The following is a 23381-nucleotide window of genomic DNA, read 5'->3' on the forward strand; positions in this document are numbered from 1 at the left end:
GACAATTTTCATCCTTTTACTGAGGAAAAATACTTAATATTTGTATGAGGAACAGTGCCTAAGGCAGGTGCTTACAGTCCTGGCCTCAGCCCCACACACTCCTGTTTTGTAAAGCTATAGGGCAGAGCAGAGTTGGAATGGAAAAGACAGGGCTGGAGATGAGAACAGTGGGGAGCGGGGATGCAGAATGACAACAGCCACACACGTGCCAGTCAAACACTATGTCCCTGCAGCAAATCAGATACCAACAAGTGTCTGCAGTGGCTGGTGACCCTGCCGTGGATGCAGAGGAAATACTCAGTATTAACAGAAAACTGAGCTGCAGCCACTATGAGACTCCAGGAGAGCACCAGGTTTGCTGTTCCTTGTAAGCCAGGAAAGCTGGCCTCTCCCAGGGGGAAGCAGACTGACACTCACCCATTTCCTTGCCTTCCCATACAAGACGTTCCTCCTTGGAGAAATGAGACCCTGGCTAGTCATTCCTCTCCAGGAGACAGCTGAGCAGTCCTAGTCTCTAGTCTGCCTGCTTAAAAACTGGTTAGGGTAGATGTGATAGTGAGAAGATTTTTAAGAGAAACCCAGAAGTGTCAAAGCTGCCACCATGTAGCACCAGCAACCAATTCTTGCAGTTCTGCTTCCAATCCCACACAGGTCACACAAGAGGAACAGCTCTTCCCAGGGTATAACCCCAACAGTCAGGGCATCTGCTTCAGGCTGAGCTGTGCAGAGGGTCACTTAGGTCTCCTTGAGGACATTGATCTTGGCACAAATCTTGAGAGCAGGACCTAATTTGATGTTCATGGCACTCATAAGATGTTCTTCTTTAAGTAATAAAAGGGCCTGTCCATCAATCTCCTGGGAACGAAACTCTTCTGCAATCTCTTGGCAACCTAAAAGGAAAAGGTGGGAACACATGAGAAACTTGATGGCAGCATCATTACATGGAAAGAAACTAAAACAGGCCTAGGAATAGCCAGTCCTAAACACTATCCTCAGTTTAGTATTACAAAGGTTTGAGGCAAACTCTGAAAGCAAGTGAAATCAGAATTACCTATTCCATACAGCATCAGGCAAATAACAAGTCCATCTAAGAAATAACCTCAAAACTCCACAGAGATAAAAGCTACACTCATAGCTTCTTTGACAATGGCAAAAAGATGAACAGCTTTTCCAACATTTTCTCAGAACGACAAATACCAAAGAGCAAAGGTGTTTATTAATATGGCAGTCCTGCCTCAGAAGTCAACAAAGGTCTCTCCTAACAGACTCCTCTGGAAGTCATGTACACTCAGTTACTCAAACCAAATAGAGACATTATCCAAAAGCTCCCAAGTGAGAAATATGGTTAATACAAAGTAAAAACGAATACCAAAAAACTGAACACTGATCAATGGTGCTGGCCCAGGAGGAAATTAGTAAACCACACTATAGGACTGAGTAACTGCCAGATACATCCCAGTCAGTCTGGTGGGATGACCTAGGGAAATGTGGACCTGGTTCTACTGAACCAGCACCTCCCCCAGTACCTTGCAGAGAAGCAATAAACTCGTAGACCTCCTCGACACTCCATTGGCTAGGATTACTGGACAAGAACACAGGGTTGATGCCCTGTAACTCTGGTGTGGACGGGGTTGTAATGGTGTTTCCTAGATCACGTTCTCCATGCCCAGCTCTTACTGACAGTGGCCCAGGAGATGTCGGAGAGAGTGCTTCATCATAGCTGGAATTATCTGAGCCCCGGCTAGAATCCTCTTGACCCTTAAGAGGAGATAGCAAAACAGTAAAGCCAGTGAGAGAAGGAAGGAGAGCGACACCGTGAGTTCCTTCTCCCCACAACTACACCAGGCTACAGGAAAGCTTTCTGAACAGGTGAACTAAAGCTGCACCTCACTTGCAGATGCACAAAAGCACCAGTCAAGTGTGAACTCGCTGCGTGTCCCCTGAATTAGTTCAAATGTAATAAAGGACTCGTGGATGCACAAACTTGTAGTTAGGGAAAAGAGACGGGACAGAGTCGTTTACAATATGGATCAATGAAATCAGTGTCAAACTAGAGTTCTGAGCGTTCTGTATCCAGGGCTTTATCCGAGGAAAGTGACTCCGTGGGAGGGGCATTTTACACGCTAGCTGGCTCTGCAATAGCAGCTCACCCGATGGCGCTTGCCCTGGATCTTAGCACGAGCAATGTCAGAGGAGCTGCGGCGGGGTCCACGCCTCCGAACACGTGCATAGCTGGCTTCCTGAAACTCTTTCATTTTTTTCCTCTTCAAGCGGAACTGGTGACTACAGCTCACATTGTACCTACAGGGACAATGTAGGGACATACAAGGTTGCTGTCACAGTGCTGTGAAAACGACATTTTAACTTGAACAGAATGAAAAGCAAAGAGGGATATATAAAGTATCAGCTATGAGAAGGGACAGCATTCAGTGGAAAACTCTATGAAGGCGAGCAGGCCAGTGGCCACAGTACCTCTTTGCACATGTCATGGAGCAGAACCTTTTAGAGCCTCGAAACTGCTCTGCTGGGGCGTACTTCCCACAGTATTCACACTTGAGGAGATTTGCCTTCTTATCTAAGTCTGAAAAACAAGGCATTCTTGACTTACCACAGGTTTCTGCTACCCTCATTTATTAGGCCCAGAGATCAGTACTAATTTTCCTCAGAGTTTTCTGCAAAGACCTACACAGTCTAACTGAAAATCCCTAATACCCTAAAGGCTTGATTCTCAAGAAATATATGGATGGGTATAAATACAGGCCTATAATCCCAGCACAAAGGAAATGGAGGCAGGAAGGTGAATATATCCTTAAATGATATAAAATAAGCCAACCCGTTCCTTTAACTGGGTAAAAAGTTCCCTTATAGGTTTTTGTATGGTTCCACATACTCAGCAGAACACATCTGTGCATAGACAGACCTTGCCTAAATTCTTCCTTTAAGTAAACAAGGACTGACTGGATGGGTGTGGTGGCCCATGCATGTAGTCCCCAGACTTAGGAGGGGTCTGAAGTTAAAGGCCAGTCTTGTCTCTAGAGAATGAAATCTAGGGATGCTGTTCATTTGTAGAACCGACGCATAATATGTGCTGCCCCCTGGCTCAATCCCCACAGCTATCAAGCATCTCCATGAATATCTAGTACTTACCTACACAGGGGCTATCACCCCCTAAAGGGCCACCTGACTGACTCTCATTCAGCCCTGTTGGAAGGCCAGCCGGCAGTGGCTTCTCCGTTTCTTTCAGGAACTGAGAACATCCCACCTGTCCCAGAGAAAGAGCAGTTAAGGCAGCATAATCCCTTTCTGTCATCTATAGCCTTTTATAGTCACCTTGTCCCTGCTTGGGTGAGCTCTGAGTTGATGGCCAGATCTGCCTCTGAGGGGATCTCATTCTTTATTTTCTTAAGACTTTGTTGTTGTTGTTTGGGGTGGGGCAACTGAGACTGAAGCAAAGTCTCATTACATGGCCCAAACTATGCCAGAAGTTGCTATATAGACCAGGCTGGCCTTGAATTCAGAGAGCTGCCTGCTCTTCTGCCACCGAAGGACTCAAAGTGTGTGCCCTGCCTAGCCAGGTATGCAGGTACATAACCAGAGTCAGATACTCAAGTGCTGGAGTTGGTATAACTGGGACACGGGTGCTGGGGACGCAACTCAGGTCCTCTGAAAGAACAATATATTCATTTATTGCTGAGGCGTCTCTCTAGCCCCAAGACCTTTCAAGATGGCAGACAAGGGACTCTAGCTGGCTTTTTCCATCTAAGTCACTGGAGACTTGGGTCCTTACACTTACTCCCCCATATTATGGTTTTCTCCACAAAGCTACAATAAATGCAGGAGTCAAGATCCTGGTTTCCTTCATTACAACTCGACCTAATGTACTCACCAAACACTGTAATTTTAAAAGCTGACTTTCCTTCTGTTCTCAGTATTTTCACTTTCTGGCCCACAAACTGCCCTTGTGTCCTTCACCCTCTAAGTAAGCACATAATGAACCATTCTCTAACTATGGAGTAGTTCTGCACTTTCCTTCTTTTAAAGGAATGTGAGAAAAAAAAAAAAATGAGATCACCTCTCCCTTCCCAGCCCCACTTTCAGGCAGGCCCCACCCTCACCGGGAAAGGCTCTGCTCCTTCCTGGATAACAAAGCCTTCAATGATGTGCGTGAGAATCTGGGGCTTCACAATGGCCTGTGGGGGTTTTGAGTCCCCCATCTGTCTGGACACCAAGGCCAGAGTAGGAGGTGGTGCTGATGGGGTAGGGGCCAAGGCTACTAGATCACTGTTTGGAGGATTAGCATTCAAACTGGCCACTGGTTCAGCTTTCTCTGAAAAACAAACACACATAAGGAGCGTGTAGACGACACAACTGACTCGCCCATTACCAAGCCTGAGCCTCCACAACACGCTCATCTCTGACCACTCACCATGGAGCCCTATGTCTGTATCTACTTATTGCTCACCATGTCCTGGCCCATTTTCTACTAAATTAGACTTATCTTTTGGCTCACTGAAAACACTTGTTTATTCTCTGGCACCAGTAAGATTTTAGATGTTGGCTACTCACCTACAAGACTGTTCTTCTCCTCTATTACCTTTGGGCTCTCTGCTGCTGGTGATGCCTTTGTAGGAAGCACAGAGCCCAATGCAGAGAGGTCTTCTCTCTCCTCCTCAGACTCAGCTTTGCGTTTCACAGCCAACGTCTGGGCTTTACCCTAGAAGAGGAATAAACAAGAAAGCAGCTAAGGTTTAGGTGTGAAAGGAAAGCTTTAACTGCATCCTTCCTGAGGACATCCTCAGTGCCCAAATTTGTTTACTTCCTTTGACACACTAGACTTCCTGGTCACCCCAATGTGTAACTTCTGCATCAGAACAGAAAGACATCACTAAGTCCTGGCTAGGGACTCAAAAACTCATTGTAGACCAACTGTTGGCTTTACAAAGACAGATCTGGTTAAGGAGCTCTTGATGGAATCAACATATATATAAACACCCTAAGACAGTAACAAACTTAGAAATTTGAAGTTTAAACATTTTTTATATATATATTATAGCATATAAACATATAAATATATATAAACATGTCACTCTTTAAAAAAAATAAAAAAGAGCACATGCATGCCACCATTCGCCTTCCCAACTCTTCATTCTCCCATTAAACTAAGTTCTAGTTCCACTCAGTCCCACGCCCACTAGGATGTGGACGTGTAATAATACCTTCAAAATGACGGACCCTCACTCACCGGCAGGTGCACCGACTGCATGTAGAAAGCAGCAGGGACCTGAGCCACAACAGGAGAGGAGGCTGTAGGCCCACCCTTTACCACATGTGCCGTTCCCTGCACAGGAGCAAGGGTCATCCCAGTAGCCAATGCAGGAGGACATTCTTGAAGTGCACCAGGAGCCTGGGATGAAGGTTGCGAGGAGGCCAGGTGGGCCTGGCCAGGCTGGACTGCCCCTGGCATCCCCCGGGAAGTAGGTACAGCAGCTGCCAGTTGCGCTAATCCCAAAGCCTGTGCCTGGGCTGTACCTGGCTGCCGGGTACCGACAACTTGCACAGGGATATGTGGTGGTGGCTGCTGTGTAGCTGACATCTTAGCAGCTCCTAGTTGAGGAGGTTTGATAGGAGCTACAGGAGGTTTGGACTGAATGGGAATAGGTGGTTTGGGAGTTGGTTCAGGTGGAAGAGACAGGGGTGAAGACTGAAGCATGGGTTGGACCACCAGAGTCTGGGCTTGCTGTTGCGACTGGGAAGGTGGGACCTGCTGAGTAGGTGGGACCTGGGGTGGCTGAGGGGCAGCGAGAGTTGTTGCTTGCTGTTGCTGCTGCTGCTGCTGCTGCTGCTGCTGCTGCTGCTGCTGCTGCTGCTGCTGCTGCTGTTGCTGCTGCTGCTGCTGCTGCTGCTGGGCCAACTGGAGGTGCGTGGCTGTGTGAAGTAGCTGGGACTGGCGGTGTTGGAACTGTTGCTGGTGGTGGATGGCAATCTGCTGCTGGATCACCACTTGCTTCTGCTGGAGGTGGATCTGCTGCTGTTGCTGAATCAGGGAATGGGGCTGGATCTGTGTGTATGTGGCTATGTGTGAAGCAAGACAGAACGGAATGAAGGAGAAAAGGAGCAAACAATGATAATCCTTCTACATTAAAACAGAAGCATCCTAAGATTTACCTAAGGTAGACTCAATGAACGAAAATTTCCTTACTAGGAAATCAGACAGTGAACGGAAATCTGCCTGCTTAGAAACACAGAGCTTCAACATCACTTTACTCATACTCTTTCCTCTCAGTACTGACTACCTCCAGGACAAAGATCTCAAGGCAAAAATTCAGGGCACAGCCTGGAAACCCAAGTACTAGGAGTCCTCAGGCGAATCAAGATCTGCCTGAGCAGCTTAGTGAACTGTTTCTCAAAATACAGAGTTAAAAAGTTAAAAAGGACAGGACTAGGTGTAGCAGCTCTGGGATGGAAACTTGGCTCGGTGTGTTCAAGGCTCCCCAAGCAGCAAAAAAAAAAAAAAGGAAAGGGGGACGGGGATGGAGGGATGGAAGGAGGGAGGGAGGGAGGGAGGGAGGGAGGGAGGGAGGGAGGGAGGTGAATGAAGCATAGCCCTTAAATCAGCAATAATCTTCAGTCATATCTGTTCTTTATTTTGCTATAACTACCCTACCCTTCCATTTGGTACTGAGCAAATGATTGACTCCTTCCTTCATTATCTCAGGGTTGAATCCATGTTTACTCATTCTGACATACTTAGAACTCATTCTGGTGTTGAACACATAAAATGTATTTAATATTCACCAATAGAATTCCCAGAGGGAAAGGTATCACCATCCACTATGAATGCCTCCATTTTTAAAGTTCATCACACTAAGTCACCACCTAAAAACTCTTAAGAACAGACAGAAGCTCTGAGCACTCTGTCTCCCCTGCTGCAGACTGGAGTTGACAGTCTCTGCCCTGCACGTTACCAGACCATCCAAAGAACACACAAAGCATGCACTTTGGAAGAAAAGCTAAGGTATATAAGTATCTAATATTGGTAATTTTTGTGATGAAATTATCCAATTATATCAATGATTAATTAGTATGACGAAAAGAACAAACAAAAATCCAACATTACCAAGTGTAAACATTGGCTAGATCTGACCCGGTCTCAAAGCAAACACAAACGAGGGTTACTGTTCTCATTAACTGAGTTTGTCCTTCTCGTCCCAAAGTCAACACACGAGCACAGCTCCACCTGCTGGTGGTGTCCTTAGTTATTTAGACTACAGCTATTTGAGCCACCCACTGCAAAGGGCCAACTCATCCTCTACTGAGCACCACAGCACGCGAGGCCGGGACTCTCTGATGTGTCTCTAGCACATTGTCAGCTCCGCCAGGACTGAGTGAAGAGAATGAACTGAATACAGAGACTGCACGAAGTACTTTATAAGCAGTTTGCTGCTGGGAGGAAACCAAGATCTCCACTCACTCACTATTCTGTCTCTGTGCTAGCACGTTCAAGACTGACAAGATTCTCTTTTTTTCTGCCATTCTGTATCCTAGAGGGTTTTTAAAAGTTTGTGGGGTGGGGGTTCCTTTAAATATATCAAATTTCTTCTGAGAAATTAATGACATCATGAGAGGTGACACCTTACCTGAGCTAATAAGCGTCTGGCTGGGGGCAGGTGTGGCTGTCCGAGTCAGGTTCATGCCCACACTCTGCTGGCTACTCCCATCTCCTTCTGCCTTCTTGGCCGCTGCACTCTCTGCCTCTGTTTGGCTTCCCTGGCTCACAGTCACTGTTTGAGCCGCAGGTAAGGGCTGCACCACTCCTGTACCCTTCCGGGGACAGTTTCCACCAGCTAGTCCTGAAGAAGGCAGCTGACCCAAACCCCCAGGCGCCTGGCCACCTCCACCCGGACCCATGGAGCCTGGGAGGCTATTCCCACTGCCTCCACCAGCTTGACTGAGGTTGAGTGACTGGCCTGAGGCCCCAGAAGCCTGTGCCACAGCTAGAGCCTGGCTTGAGGCCTGGGAGAGGCCAGAAACAGGAGACGCTCCAGGAGGGATGGCCTTCTGAGTAGAGCCTGGTATTTGGGGTCCTTGAGCTGAGGCCTGTTGGTTCCTCACTGCCAAGTTCTGCACCTGGAAGAGAGTAATATATACGTGTGTGTGTGTGTGTGTGTGTGTGTGTGTGTGTGTGTGTGTGTGTGTGTGTGTGTGTGTGTGGAGATTCCTGCGACTGAGTCCTAACTTCTACACCAATTAGGTCATTTCAGGCTCTCAAAGAGCTTCCTTGTAAACACATTGTTTGCTATGTACTATCAAGTGTATCACCAAATTTCAACAAAATTCCTTCCAAATATATCTCTGACTTTCTCTTTCCTCATTTACTCAGCATCTATTAAATACCACACTTCAGGTACTGGCTTGGATAGTGGAAATGCAAGTGCTGCATGGTTTGTTAGAGTAGAAAATCAGCAAGTATAACCAAGCAATATCCACATACATGTAAACCAACTTTACAAGAGATCATAAAATCAACTCTACCTGGGAGGCTAGTCTTCTAAAGCAGATGATGTCTGCCCTGAGGCTCAGAGGGGGCACAGGGGAAGGAAAGGCCTAAAGGTATACCAAATCCACAGAACCAAAACATCATGTCATGTTTTAATATAAACATTTCATTGTGTTCAGTTACAGGGAGCAGAAAAATAAGAAACAAGAAAGGTGGTTGGGGTTAGGAAGACAGAGAGGCACTCTGCTAGGTCACTAAGGTCCTGGAGTGTTAACATAAACAGTCTGAATTGTAACTTACAAACAGCAAATTTAATCTGTCTTGCTTATTATTAATAGCCCCAGAATACAACAGTGTTAGGCATGAGCACAAAGGGAGAGAAAAACAGCTACCTGGTTGATTCTATTAATCAGAATACTATCACAGTTAATAATAAGAACCGACACGATAAAAATCATAGCTGAGTCCAATTCTTAAAAATATTGTGGGGCTGGGGATTTAGCTCAGTGGTAGAGCGCTTACCTAGGAAGCGCAAGGCCCTGGGTTCGGTCCCCAGCTCCGAAAAAAAAGAACCAAAAAAAAAAAAAAAAAATATTGTGAGAGGGCTGGAGAGATGGCTCAGTGGTTAAGAGCACCGTCTGCTCTTCCAGAGGTCCTGAGTTCAATTCCCAGCAACCACATGGTGGCTCACAACCATCTGTAAAGAGATCTGATGCCCTCGTCTGAACCTCGTGTGTATCTGAAGACAGTTACAGTGGACTTATATATAATAAATGAATAAATCTTTAAAAAAAAAAAAGATGTAACTTTAAAAAAAAATATTGTGAGAGAAAAATTGTCATTACATCCTAATCATAACTGTTGTCACTGTACCCTAATGGTGACTGTCCACATGTTTACCCACCCACATAGAACTCCACAAGAGAAACTGCACGTGGCAGATGAACCATGCAGAGTAACAACCCTAACTGACAGCCACAGAAGAGGACTACATTCTGAAAACAGAATATTACATAAAAATTAAAATTATAAATGACTATAAACAAAAGTATCTTGACAATATGCTGTGAGGAAAGCATTCTCAGGCCCATGCAGAGCTGCGCTGCTGTTGTATGTGTTACTAAGGCCAAGGCAAAAGGAAAACAAGACCATTGTTCAAGGCTACTCAGACCAACATAACAAGATTCTGTCTCAAAATACAAATAAAATTGTATTCTGAAAAAGATTACAGATAGCTAAGTTTTCTATAAATTTAAGTACAAGTAAAACATATCATTTCAAAATACATAGCAATACTTACATTACATATTGCTGTTTATAGATTGTTATATATGTTATATATTATATGCTTGTATGTATATATATATATATATATATATATATATATATATATATGGTAACTAGAGTCTGCTTCAAATTAATCCATGGTCAGAGGGCAAGAGCGCATGGAATGGTCATCTATTGGTATTATTGAAACTCAGTGGTAAAAACACAGATTAAATTTTGTATATACATTTTCATTTCCCACTAAAATCAATTTTCAAAGTAAATTTTAGAAATATATAAAGAGATAATGAAGCTATATTAAAGGGGACCAATAGAAGGATGACCATAGAAATCAGTGTACATACTCAATACCATGGATAAGGACAGACACAGTGAGCAAATGCTTCTTACATTGTCTTTGGTTTGCAGCACTGGGGATTCAACCAGGGCATCTTCTACATACAAGGCCAGCACTTCACCAATGAGCTACACCCCAGCCCGCTTGCTATTTCTCTTTTAAAAAATTTACTGAGTAAAAGGCTAGAGAAATGGTTCAGGGACTAAGGGCACTTACTGATGTTGTAGAGGGCCCAAGTTCAGTTCCCAGAACCTACACCTCCCAGCCCTGCATGCATGTGCTGCACATAAACACATTCAGGAACACATATACAAAAACAAATAATTTTTATTTAAAACCGAATTTTTAAAAAAGTGAGCCAGGAGAGGAACAATAGTAAGACAATAATAAACCACATCACTAGAACAATCAAATTCTGTGTACTAGAGGTACGATATTTTTAAAAAGTCAGTAACATAATACATCTCTTGTTTTCTTAGTGTGTACATAAGTGCTCGTGTGTATGCAGGTGTTCATGTGTATGTGGGTACAGGTACACATGTATACACATGCATATGTAGGTCGAAAGACGCCACTATGCAATTCCTCAGGCACCCCCTTTCTGAGACAAGGTTTCTCACTGTCCTGGAATTTACATACTGGAAGGACTAGGCTAACTGGCCAGGGAGCCAAGGATCCATCTGTTTCTGTCTCACCACGGTTGGAATTACAAGCAAGCACCACCACGAATGGGTGGAGATTCGCTTTGGTTTTAATGTGGGTTGTGAGAATGGAACTCAGGTCCTCACGCTTCCGAGCACTGTCTGAGCTAATCCCTGGGTTTTTGTTTGTGTTAAAGTCATCTTGATAGAAACATGGAAGAAGATGATAAGCAGTCAGCCAGATGAAGTAGAAACTTGAATCCAGAAGAGTGGAAGAGAAAAGGCCAGCTTTGCAGAGGTGCCTGGAACTCTCCAGTATTGAGAGTCAGCTTCTCTTCTGCAAAGGCCATTCCACTTTTCCACTCTCCCTACACTCAGAACCACCCTCTCTGCTCCCCTCCCTCCACCTCTGCAGAGACAATGAAGACCCCACCCTCCCTGCAGTACCAGACCCTTCTCTCACTCCTCCTTCCTCCTACCAAGGGCGATCCTGTGCCCCAATCCTCTCCCCCTGCTTTTTAAGATTATCCTAACAACTCTCTTACTCTTGGCTCTATCAGCCTCTCCTGGCTGTGTGATCTGCCTGTGCTCCTCTCCCTGCCTGTTCCCCCTTCCCCAGCCATATCCTCCTTTCCGAATGACTAAATTCTTGTGCATCCACTGTACCCATTCACTCTCCATGCATGCTTCAAATTCAATATTCCTTCAAGTTCAATCGCCCTCCCAACTCCTCTAAAGTAGCTCTCCCTCCAAACTAACAAATTCCCATTTTCCTCTTTTACACTGAAAAGAAATGAGGCTCTCAACCCTACACCCATACCCTCCACACCAGTCCTGTAAGACCTGTTCCTCTGTCCTCATGTTACTACAGTCTAGACTTTCTCTCTTCTATTTTAATTCTGCTTCCCTCAGTCATCCCGTCACCTTTTCCAGGGGTTTACCCCAACCCTCGGAGCTCTACATGTTCTTTCTCTTCAGCCCATATGCTCTCATAACGATTTTCAATATTTCCATAACTTCCACAGATGTGTCACTCACATCTACCGTTTTCACGTTTAGCTCCAAGTTAACTCTCCTAAACTCAAGGATCACACCCAGGGCTGCTATCTCAGCATCTCATGCATGTCTCAAAAACATCTCTAACTTGCCATGTCCAAAACTGAACCTAATTCCTCTTCTCCAGTGTTCATCCCATAAAGAGCACCAACTGTTCTACAGTGTTGTTTCAAGGTCTCACACCTGGCACTCCTTCAGCTCCCCAAACTCTGAACCAGTTTCCTCCACCTCTCGTAATTCCTGTTACTCTCATATCCATGGACTTCTCCATCTTCAGTGCTGTGCATCCAAACACCATCTCTCTCCTAAATGATTCATTTCCCTAGTAACACATACAACATAGCTCTCCCTGTTACTTTATACTAGAGACTTTTTATAGCTTTATACCTTTATAAAGCTTTTGAATTACCCTTAATATAAGACCTAAAGTCCTAAACAAAGCCCCAAAGGCCTGTGAGGTAAGGTTGCTTCCAATGGTCTAGTCCTCCAAGAAAATAAGCCATCTTGTAATTCCTCAAACAAACCAACTCTTCTTTAAGATCTTTAGAAATCATATTCTCCAGGCATTCAACATCTCATCACATCCATACATGGCTAACTTCTATAAAGCCAATATTAAATGTCACCTCCTTGATGTCTACCCCATCCTACAACTAAGTTCCCTTCTTTATTCATAGAACACTTTACTCTTGCTAATGAAGCAGTTAGTATAGCACTTAGGTGACTGTTTGCTTTAAAGATCTATAATCTCCATAAATGTAGGCATCATGGATTTCCTAAGCATGCAGAGTTACACAGTGATAATAGCTGACTAACAGTAACAGTTTAACGATCTAAAATACAAGTACTTATAATCAACTCCATCAGTCCTCACTATACACCATACATCAGGCACACTCTATCTATGAAGAGATCACAGGAGAAAAACTAATTTAGATCGCTTGTCCAAGGTGATCTAAATTACACAGTTATATGTAGAGCTGGGGCCTAACCCAGACACCAGGTACACATACTAGCCACTATGCTCATACTGAGTGTCAACGGATAGATGGATGGATGGATGGATGGATGGATGGATGGATGGATGGATGATGGATGGATGATGGATGGATGATGGATGGATGATGGATGGATGGATGGATGGATGGATGGATGGATGGATGGATGGATGGATGGATGATGGATGGATGGATGATGGATGGATGATGGATGGATGGATGGATGGATGATGGATGGATGGATGATGGATGGATGGATGATGGATGGATAGATGATGGATGGATGGATAGATGATGGATGGATGGAGGATGGATAGATAGATGGAGGATGGATGGATGGATGATGGATGGATGGATGACGGATGGATGATGGATGGATGATGGATGGATGGAGGATGGATGGATAGATGGAGGATGGATGGATGGATGGATGATGGATGGATGGATGGAGGATGGATGGATGATGGATGAATGGATGATGGATGGATGACGGATGGATGGATGATGGATGGATGATGGATGGATGATGGATGGATGGAGGATGGATGGATAGATGGAGGATGGATGGATGGATGGATGGATGGATGGAGGATGGATGGATGATGGATGGATGGATGATGGATGGATGACGGATGGATGATGGATGGATGGATGGATGGATGGATGGATGGAGGATGGATGGATGATGGATGGATGGATGATGGATGGATGACGGATGGATGATGGATGGATGGATGATGGATGGATGATGGATGGATGATGGATGGATGGATGGAGGATGGATGGATGGATGATGGATGGATGACGGATGGATGATGGATGGATGGATGGATGGATGGATGGATGGATGGATGGAGGATGGATGGATGATGGATGGATGGATGATGGATGGATGACGGATGGATGATGGATGGATGGATGATGGATGGATGATGGATGGATGATGGATGGATGGATAGACGGTTGGTTAAACTAAAGAACTGATAAGAAACACAACCTGCTCCCTCTTTGTGTTCTACTGCTTGAACAGCTTGCAAAGGTATTTTATTTTATAACTAGATGACCCCAAGACTCTTTTAGCAGACACATGTTCCTTGATTCTTTCAGTTCACTCTGTTCATCTGTTGTTCAATAGCCAATAATGGTCTCTGCTATCCACAAAGTTTGTTGGTTTGTTTTGGGTTTTGGGTTTTTTTTTTTTTTTGGGGGGGGGGGGTTCTTTTGAGGGTTGTTAGGTTTTTTGTTTTTGTTTTTGTTTTTTTATTATTTTTCAAGACAGGGTTTCTGTGTAGCCCTAGCTCTCCTGGAACACTTTTTTTTTTTTTTTTTGGTTCTTTTTTTCGGAGCTGGGGACCGAACCCAGGGCCTTGCACTTCCTAGGTAAGCGCTCTACCACTGAGCTAAATCCCCAGCCCCGGAACACTTTTTGTAGACAAGACTACCTTCAAACTCACAGAAATCTGCCTGCCCCTGCCTCTGAAGTCCCAGGCACCACCACTGTCCAGCTGCCTATAAAATTACCTACAACCTCCTTTCCTTGGCTTTTAGTGTCCTTCCACCATTAGACATCTTCCACCATTGGGCTCATTGTCTCTTTGCTTTGTTTTTGACAAAACTGGAGATCAATCCAATGCACCTGACAGGCTCTACTAAAGAGCCACACCAGGCCCCTGCTGTCCCTCCTACCCAGTTTCCCCTGGGGTCTGACTTCTGTAAATGAACGGAGCCCTCGGAGCTGCTCTTCTTCCTCAGTTCTCTCCTCACTCCACATCAATCGGCCAATCCCTTAAGACTCTACTCAAGCATCATGCAAAGTAACAGCCAGCTCTGGAAACTCAGGGGTACAACACTACTGTCCCCTTAATTAAGTCATTTGAAGATTTGGCTCATCTCTTTTTAGTGCTCCAAAACTCTAGACGCATATCCAAGCACAATATATTATGTAGTTTTTGACAGACTAGATGAATGAGACAACCATTATAAGGCCCCAGTTAACATCTGATACATGTTTAAAATTAAAATATATGTTTTTTGGGAAAAGTCACAAAAAGCAATGGGAAGAAAGACTTTACTGAGGAAACATGAACAGGAATAGGAGACTAGAAGTTGAGAACTACAGTAAGTCAAGAACAGAAAGAATCAAACATCCTACCAGCAACTCAGCCAGGCCTACTTCCCATCTAACTTAAACTTAAACAATTCCCTCCAACATCCCTATCTTCACATGACGTTTCTATGAGGGAATTAAGAGTCTTAATAAAACTAAGCTGGAGAGGGCAAAAAGGATGCCCTGAAAATCAACTTGTATTGTAAGACGTCCAGATCTATAGGATCATTTTAGGTGATTCTACTTCCTTCTTTAGCTCAAATCGACTCAAATATTTTAAGGGAGTTTTTATTTATAGGAGTTGAGGAAAGGGAAGCTGAAACAAAATAAGAATTATAAAAATCAATCAAGGGGCCAAGTGTGGGGCCTAGCCTATGGTCATCCCCTTCATGCTCCCAGGCTTCTCCACAGTAAGTGGTGCCACTGACCTGATCTGCATCTGCATGAACTCCAGGAGACTGAGCGGGTGGCACCTCCTGCTGGACTGCAGCCACTGCCCCATTAGGCATCAGGATGAGCTGGGAGGCTAGAGGCACATTCCGGCCCAAGGTCCGGTTAACCTGCAATAGGTTGCCCAGCTGTGGCTGGCGAGGAGAGGAGGAAGGAGAGTAAAAAGAAGAAAAGAGAAGACAGAAGAGATGGAAGGAAAGGACCACAAGACAAAAAACAGCAGGTATTAGACAGCTGAGCCTGCGCCTTTCCACACCAACCCAAGAACCTCTCGTTCTCCAAATGTGAGGAATCATCCAGAAGAAAACCTAGATAGTACAGAAGACTACGAATGATAACAGTCAAACATCAAAGACATTTAGACAGTGAGGATTTTAGAACACATAGTTCTACACAGAAATAGATCAGCTGAGAGATACCTATAATTTGTGTACCCAAGTCGCACATTTAAAGTCTATACTACACCTAACACTGATCTATCAAATATCAAAGCCACATCTTCCAGCAAAGGATCTCAATGCTATCTAAAAGCATCTTTTCTAGCCTACATAAGAAGTAGATCAGCTTGTGTTAAAAAGTGGATGACCAGAATTAAATACAACAGCTTTCAGACTGAGGGTATCGCCCAGGGGCTGAGCACTTGCCTAGTATGCATGAGGCCCTGGGTTCCCTCGATAGCACTGAAAAAATCTTTCATTCTTTTTTCATTCTTTGCCAGGGAAAATAAATTATGAACTACACCCCTAGGACAATGGTGGTGGTGGCTATGACTTACCCGCAGATACATCTGGGCCTGGGACTGGTTGAGAGGTGGGGAAGTGGTGTTCCCCAGTAACACAGACTGAGTCAGGGTGGTAGCACTGGGGGAGCTCACACTCTGGGATCGGCTGATGAGCTGAGCAGCTGACGTGGTTGCTAGATTGATCTGTGCAGTACAAAAAAGGAACTGGGGCTGAAGACTTGAGGGGACCACAGCTGACAATTCGAGTGACACAATCAAGAACAGGATGTTACCTCCATGAAGTTAAGGGAAAGAAATGGTAAGTTCCATCTCACACCTCACCCTAGCTACTCTGGAATATTACTAAAGCAAGCAGACAATCAAAAAGAAAGCAAGTCCACAATCACCAATGTTCATTCTTGAGCAGGAAAAGGAAAGAAAGAAACAGATTTTCTTTCTCTGGAAGAGCAAGCTTGCATTTGTTATCTCTCCCTTCTTTAGACTTGCCCATTTAAAGACTCCTGCATAACAGGTCATAGTGCATGTCTGTAATACCAGCTCAGGAGGCAGAGGCAGGAGAATCACTGTAAGTACGAACCCAGTATGGACTAGCTAGGGAAAACCAAGACTCCTACACAGGTTCAAATAGTTTCCCTGGTCTTTTTTTTTTTTTTTTGCTTTTTGCCAGTCTCTACTTAAGAGCGATAAATGCCCACTGATGACACAATCGACCTTCCAGATCAGCTGCAAAGACCAGTCCTTGACAGACACTGCCCTCAGGGCAAGACGGACTCACCGAGGCCTGTGTGGTGGCGGTCTGCTGCTGTGCAGTGCTGCTGTTTGGAGAGCCAGCCTGACGACTGGCAGCAATGGTGGCCTGTTCAAGGGGAAGCATAAGAGAAACAATGAAAAGGCATGTCTCCCTGTCTTCTAGCATTAATCCATGGACAAAACAGAAATCTCAGGTAAGAACAGAGAGGCTGTATGTGGGAGTATGAAAACAATACATCACTATCCAGGATATGTCACATGACCACATAAGCCTGTCCAGCAACATCAGGGCAGACAGGCAACCTGTACTCTGCTACTCCAGCTTCAACCCACAACAGCAGTCACTGATAAATCTAATGCAGACTTGTCCAATATAAAGTCAAATGAACCATTTTCTACTACATATAGAGTATTAATACATAAAAAGTATTAAGTAGGATGATAAAAATTTCAGTAACTTATTTAATACAATACATACAAAATAAATATTATCATTTGGGGAGGAATGACAGATGGGACTGAATCCTGAGTTTTACACATTAAAGGTGCACGCTTTTGCCTCAGAGACCCAACTCTGCCTCCAAATACAATCAGAACAACATTAAACTGCCATAGAAATTACTGAGATTTCTTACCTTCTTTTTGTCAACTGATGTCTTCTACAATCTTAGTGTCACCTCAATTTGAACTAGTCACATTTCAAGTACTCAATAACTACATATGGCCAGTAGCTAAGATATTAGAACAGGTCTACAACATAGCTATTCTCTAAAGAGTCTCCCTCCCACAGTTTATACTGCAACCCCATAATCTAAGATCATCCTTTCTCCAAAGAGTTCAGGTGGTAAAGGAAGGCTTTGGTGTGGAATGCAGCCTCGCCCCTCCTCCCTCCTGCCCTGATGGCTGCTGACCTCTCACCTGCTGAACGGCTGCCAGGCTGTGCAGCTGGGCATTACTGAGCTGCTGCTGGAGCATGAACTGGTGGAAGTACTGAGCTGCATTAGGCTGCCGCTGCAGGGCTTGCAGAGCCTAGAAGACAGGACACAGTGTTCAGATCCACCACTCCTAACGCTTATGTGCATGACTGCTGCAAAGGGACTCAGGAAGGAGAGGAACAGGAGGAGACAAAGAACGAACATCATCAACATCCGATTGGTCCTTACGATGTTGGACCCATAGTCTAGTCAGCCATCTAAAACAGCAGAGACAGCTGATTATGTGGTCTGTCCTTAACACATAAAAAAATCAAACCAGTGCATATGAACTTTTACTTCTCAAAGTAAGACCTGAAAATATATAGCAAGATCTAGACAAACTACAAATAAACGGGATACTGACTAACATAAGGAAAAGAAGCTAGACATGGAGGCAGATGCGTATAATCCCAGCCCCGGGAAAGCTGAAGCAGGAAAATGAAGAGTCCCAGGCCAGCCAGGGTAACAGAGTAAGCCATGTCTCAAATAAATAAATATACACACTAGTAACAAAAGGAGAAGGCTAGACACCATAGGTATCTAGCATAGATACAGATCCTTAAGTGTTTATAGAGAGATGACAGAAACACAGTAATGACTTCTGAGCAATTCTGCCAGGCAAAACTCAACTAACAGACATTTCCAAATATCTACTGTATAATGTCAATGGCTAATTATAAAAATGAGTGATCAGTTTAGTGTCAACTGGATTTTGCTATGTTCTTATTCTTTAATAATTACAACCAATCTACCAAAGTCTTTTAAGAAAATGTTTCATTTCCAACAGAATATTTAAAATATAGAATTTGCTATGTGTCCAAAAGTAACTGTCTAAAAAGGTCATTGATACTTCTATTACTCAAAGTAACTTATAAGGCCCCAAATTGAAAACTTGACAGCTGAAGCAGGAAAGAGCTCTGTGGGAAGAGCACCCATAGCACGACCCCGAGGACTCGAGTTCAAGTCTCAGAACAACTTAAAACAGAAGGCCAAGTGCAGTGGTGCACATCTTCATGAGATGGCAGATGGAGTCAGAAGTGACAGAAGCTCAAGGGCCAACGGCACCTATATATACTGCACAGCACAGACAAAGCCTCTAAGTGTCTGACCTCCACATACACTGCACTACACACACACACATACACACACACACACACACACACACACACACACACCTCTAAAGAGTAAGTAAATATTTTTAAGCAATAAAAAGAAATGGTTAATTAAAATCTATTTATGTGTGAACTTTATAGTATTTCATATTGAATCAATGAACTGCATTCTCCAGCTCTATCTTTGGTAGTTTTATTTCTAGATAGGTTCTCACCAAGTTGCCCAAGCTGGCCTTGAACTTGGTACATTGCTAAAAACCAAAACAAATGGTCAGACTTCACTCTGGGTGAATTTCGCTTGCTCTAACTTTGTAAACTGCTCAGATTCTGAAGTGGAAGGAAGCTCATACTTTATCTGCTAGGGAAGATCTGAGGATGACGATCTTCTGCCGTCTTTGACTCACCAGAGTCAGCATTCACAGACCTCAGCCACTCAGCTGAGCCTCACCTGCACTGCCTGCCGCTCATACAGGGACATTTGTGCTATCTGGGGCCGAGAGCTGGCCCCTGAGCTGGAACTCCCATTGGTCGAACTCGAGTTCTGCTCACTCTCCGTTTCCATGATAGCGTTCCAGGGTCCCCAAGAATGGTGCTCTGACTCAAGCCCTAGACAGGAATCAGTAAAAGGTTAAAGTTACACCTTGAATGGAAAATGTCATTTCATGTCATTATTACTGAAAATCACAGTAAGTTCACAAAGTGTCTAAGAATCTTCCTCTGAGGTCTTAGAACCCCCAAATCTGCAATCATATCTTCCCCCCTCCACCATCTTTTCAAGCTAGTCGCTGTCTCAAAAGAAAAAACCTTTACATACCCCCTCCTGACTACCATTAACTAAAATGACCAGACTATTAACAAGCCACCTCACAATTCTACAACACTGAAGGCACCTTCAGTCCCCAGCACTTTTCAAAGTTTAAAACTGATCCACTGAAAACTTGCTGATACCCTTATCTCCATGTATCATTATCAAGCTCACAACAGACAGCACTGCCCATGAAGCTTCGAGTCGCCTTCATTCCCTGGCCCAGCACAGGCCCTTCACCTCTGCTATCTTTTACACTGCTGTGTGGTAAATATCATAGTCTCCATTTCATAATAGAGGGAACAAGCATCTTCTGTGTATCAAGCCTTTATACTACTTTGTCTCCTCCCAGAACAACAAAAAAAAAAAAAGCAAACAATAACAACAAAAATCTGTTGTCAAAGCAGTGTCCCTCAGTGTGAGGATTCCATGTCCTCATTTCAGAAGAGAGCCCTGAAATACTGATGAGGCAGGCAGAGTGGACAGGTCGTGGAAGTGGATAAGTGTTGGGAGCAGAAGAGCTAGCCTATTGCCCACATGTCCAAAGTAGCTGACTGGCTGCAGGCCAAGCTACTAATTAAAGCCTCGGGCCTGTCACTTCTCCTTATATAAGGTCAGTGTCCCTACTCGCAAATAAGGTAACAAAGTGAGCAGGTTACACACTCCCAAGTATGTAACAGTAAAGCGCATTCTAACTTAAAAGAATAAGATCCAACTTTACTAACGTGTAAGAATTTATCCTCTGGCAGCTACATTAAAACTAGCAAAAGTAAATTTAAAAAAACACATACATATCAAAAAAGAAAAAGAAACGAGAAGCAGACAGAAACACTCTCCTAAAGCAGCAGGAAAATGACTATTAGAAATACCAGGTCACCCAAGCACTATCTGGCTTGGGACTATGAACGTCCGATCCTAATTTCTGCAAGGGACTATCTCTAGTTTCATTAGATGAATGGATTTACCTCAGGAGTGCATCCCAAACAAAAATCAAAGTCCTGGCCTTGGCCATTAAAGTTGAGTTCAGTCCCGATTCTCTCCCCGGCATCACTACATCACATAACTGTCCCCAGAGAACTCTACCCATTTTAGGAAGAAACAGATGTCACTCCACACATGGATTTAATGGAAGAGATACAGACAGGGCATTCTATCAACCTTGGTCTACCTTTTTCCCCACATCCTTTGCCAAAATATCAAAGCACTGAACAGATACAGACCCATGAGTCCTCAATATCAGCATGTGAAGGAAAAAAAGTGGGTAAGGATTAGAGGCAGCACAGCACAGTTGTACAGATTACTGGACTTATCTCACTGGACTCAGAGACGAAAGACCCTGTTACTTGCAATAGAGGCTTATATAAAAAACGTTCATCAATCCGATGACCCCTTCATTTCCCCTAGATGGTGAAACAGAGAAGGGCCAATTTAAAGTCTTTCCACCAGGGAAACTGCCATCAAAAACCTCGCAGGCACACTAATCTATTTCTTAAAATCTTCATTTTTTTTCCAATTAATGTTGTGAGTTCCAGATTCAATGTAGAAAGTGAAGACAGAAAAGCGTTTAGGTGGCAAACTCAATTAAAAATTAAAACTGAGAGAAGAGTGAATGGCCATCCTAAACGGTACCACCATTTGGGTGTGGGTGTGTAAGGATTCTACTGGGGAAGATGCACACCGACGGGAAGGGACTAGAAAGTAATATTGAGATGGACATACTACTGGGCCTATTGGGTCAGGTGTTGGAAGAAGTCAATAACCCTGGAGTACAAAACTCTGTTGCAGTAAGAATGGAGTGAGAAGCAAGGGGGTGAGGGGTGCCTCGGGAAGACTCCCAGGGGTTATAGTTCTTCACAGAACCGTGATAAAAACGCAGTTCCAACGAGAAACCAAACACACCGGGAGAAGGGGGTGGATACAGTGCCGTGCCCGAAGCGAACGGACTCGGTAAGCAGGGAATTGTACATTCTAATAGTAAGGAGCCAAGCAGGGGGAGTCACAGAAGTCGAGATTGGGGAGCCCGGCGGAGCGCGAGAAGCAGGGAGATAACCAGACAGCATGCTCGGATGGAAGGACCAAAGTCGGGGAAGGGAGAAATGAATGAGAAGGCGAGCGGTCCGAGGCAACGAGGTGACGGACAGACAGCACCGAGCACAGCCAGCGCAAAGCACGGAGACCGGGACGCGAAGCACCAAAGAAGCACCGCAGAGCACAGCAGAGCGGGAGGCAGGAGCGCGGCTGGGGGAGGTACCTGGGCGTTGCACACGCCGAGGTGGCTGAGGAAACATCCCCGCGCCGCCGAGACCCCGGGATGCGGCCCCTCCCCGGCCCGCGGCCGCCCGGTTACCTTCGCGCCCGGCTCCGCACCCGAGTCCTCGCGGGGGGCGTCCACCTCAGGGGCGGGGGAGGGGGGGGTCGCTCGGCCTCGGCGGCGCGCCGCCTCCTCCCCTTCCTGGAGGGGCGGGGGCCCAGGCGCGGTGGGAGGTGCCCGGCGCGGCCGCCGCTCCCCGCCCCTCCCGCCGTCCGGGTGCTGGCCGCGCCGCGGCTCCGCCAGGCCGGGGGCTCGCGCGGGCCTGTCACTTCCTGCCCCGCCGCGAGGGTGGGGGCCGAGGCCGGGGGGCCGCGGGCAGGCGGGGAGGGGGCTGCGGGGAGGTGCTTCCGGGGCAGCCGACCCCTCCTCCGGCCCGCCCCCTCCCCGCGCCCGCCCTCGCGCGCGTCCCTCGCTTCCTGTCGGCGCCCGTTGCCATGGCGACGCTGCTCCCGGGCCTCCCGGCTCTAGGCCCGAGTGTTTTTTTATTTTCCCCCCTGGCTCTGGATCTCTTTCTCGTCCTTTCTTCCCCCCTTCTTTCTCTCCAAATTCCGCTCTCGGTTTGAAAGCACGAAGCTAAGAAAGCGCTGGCCTGTAGAGGGGGACTCACCTCGGAGAAGAGAGGGAGAGGGGAGGGAAGTGACGTGAAAGGGGGGGGAAAAGAAGGTATTTTCTGCAGCTTCTGGGAATAGGGGCTCGAAGAAAGGATCAAAGGGACCAGCAGCCAGAGAGGGAGGAAGCTGAGCAAAGACCCTTGAGAAACGTCGGTCTGTGAAAGGAAATAGAGCAGAGGGAAGGAAAGATGAGGAAAGAAAAACTTCGGGATTGAGGGAACAGCGAGAGAATGCTGATTGTTTAATCCCTCGCCTCAACTCCAAGAAGGCGGGAAACAACGCCGCAAAGAAACTGAACCCGTTAGAAGCTGCACTCATTTAAAAGCAGGAACCTGATGCAACTTGCTTTGAATGATATTTAAGTCTGTGATTTCAGGGTTGATTGTGTGCTTTGGAACCTCTAAAAGTCACACGCACATGTGAAAGAATCAGAACGCCCAAAACAATGGAAAAGGCGGGGTGTAAAGAGGTGAACAATGGTGCTGCCTTTGGGAAGGCTGAGCTTGTGGTGGAGGAGGCTCGTTTTATTTGTAACACAAATTTAACAGGATTTAGTTCTCAGTCTCTCCATGCTCCTGGAACACCTACTGTGTGCCGGCCACTCTTGAAAGCTTAATTTTTTTTTTAACCTCTGCACTGATGGGAAAGACAACTGTTTTCCTTAACCTTTACCTACCGTTGGGTGGGTGTTACCTAGTGATAA

At 45.4% G+C, this 23381-nt stretch overlaps 1 protein-coding gene across 10 annotated transcripts; it reads right to left on the reverse strand.

Annotated features, from left to right (window-relative positions):
* Phc1 (polyhomeotic homolog 1) lies at positions 1–22334 on the reverse strand. 10 transcript variants are annotated; one of them, XM_087657689.1, is made up of 16 exons: positions 22104–22173; positions 20973–20985; positions 19400–19557; positions 17784–17894; positions 16891–16971; positions 16149–16298; positions 15352–15507; positions 7638–8127; positions 5243–6072; positions 4567–4714; positions 4116–4327; positions 3148–3262; positions 2473–2581; positions 2151–2301; positions 1527–1758; positions 1–890 (listed from the first exon to the last, which is right to left on the reverse strand). In XM_087657689.1, exons 3-16 carry the CDS (start codon positions 19511–19513, stop codon positions 736–738), a joined length of 3054 nt encoding a protein of 1017 aa, XP_087513815.1. In that variant the 5' UTR covers positions 19514–19557; positions 20973–20985; positions 22104–22173; the 3' UTR covers positions 1–735.
* Positions 22335–23381: the final 1047 nt, after the last annotated feature.

The sequence above is a fragment of the Rattus norvegicus genome, chromosome 4, assembly GCF_021556685.1.
Source record: "Rattus norvegicus strain SHRSP/BbbUtx chromosome 4, alternate assembly SHRSP_T2T, whole genome shotgun sequence".
Classification (NCBI taxonomy): Eukaryota; Metazoa; Chordata; class Mammalia; order Rodentia; family Muridae; genus Rattus; species Rattus norvegicus.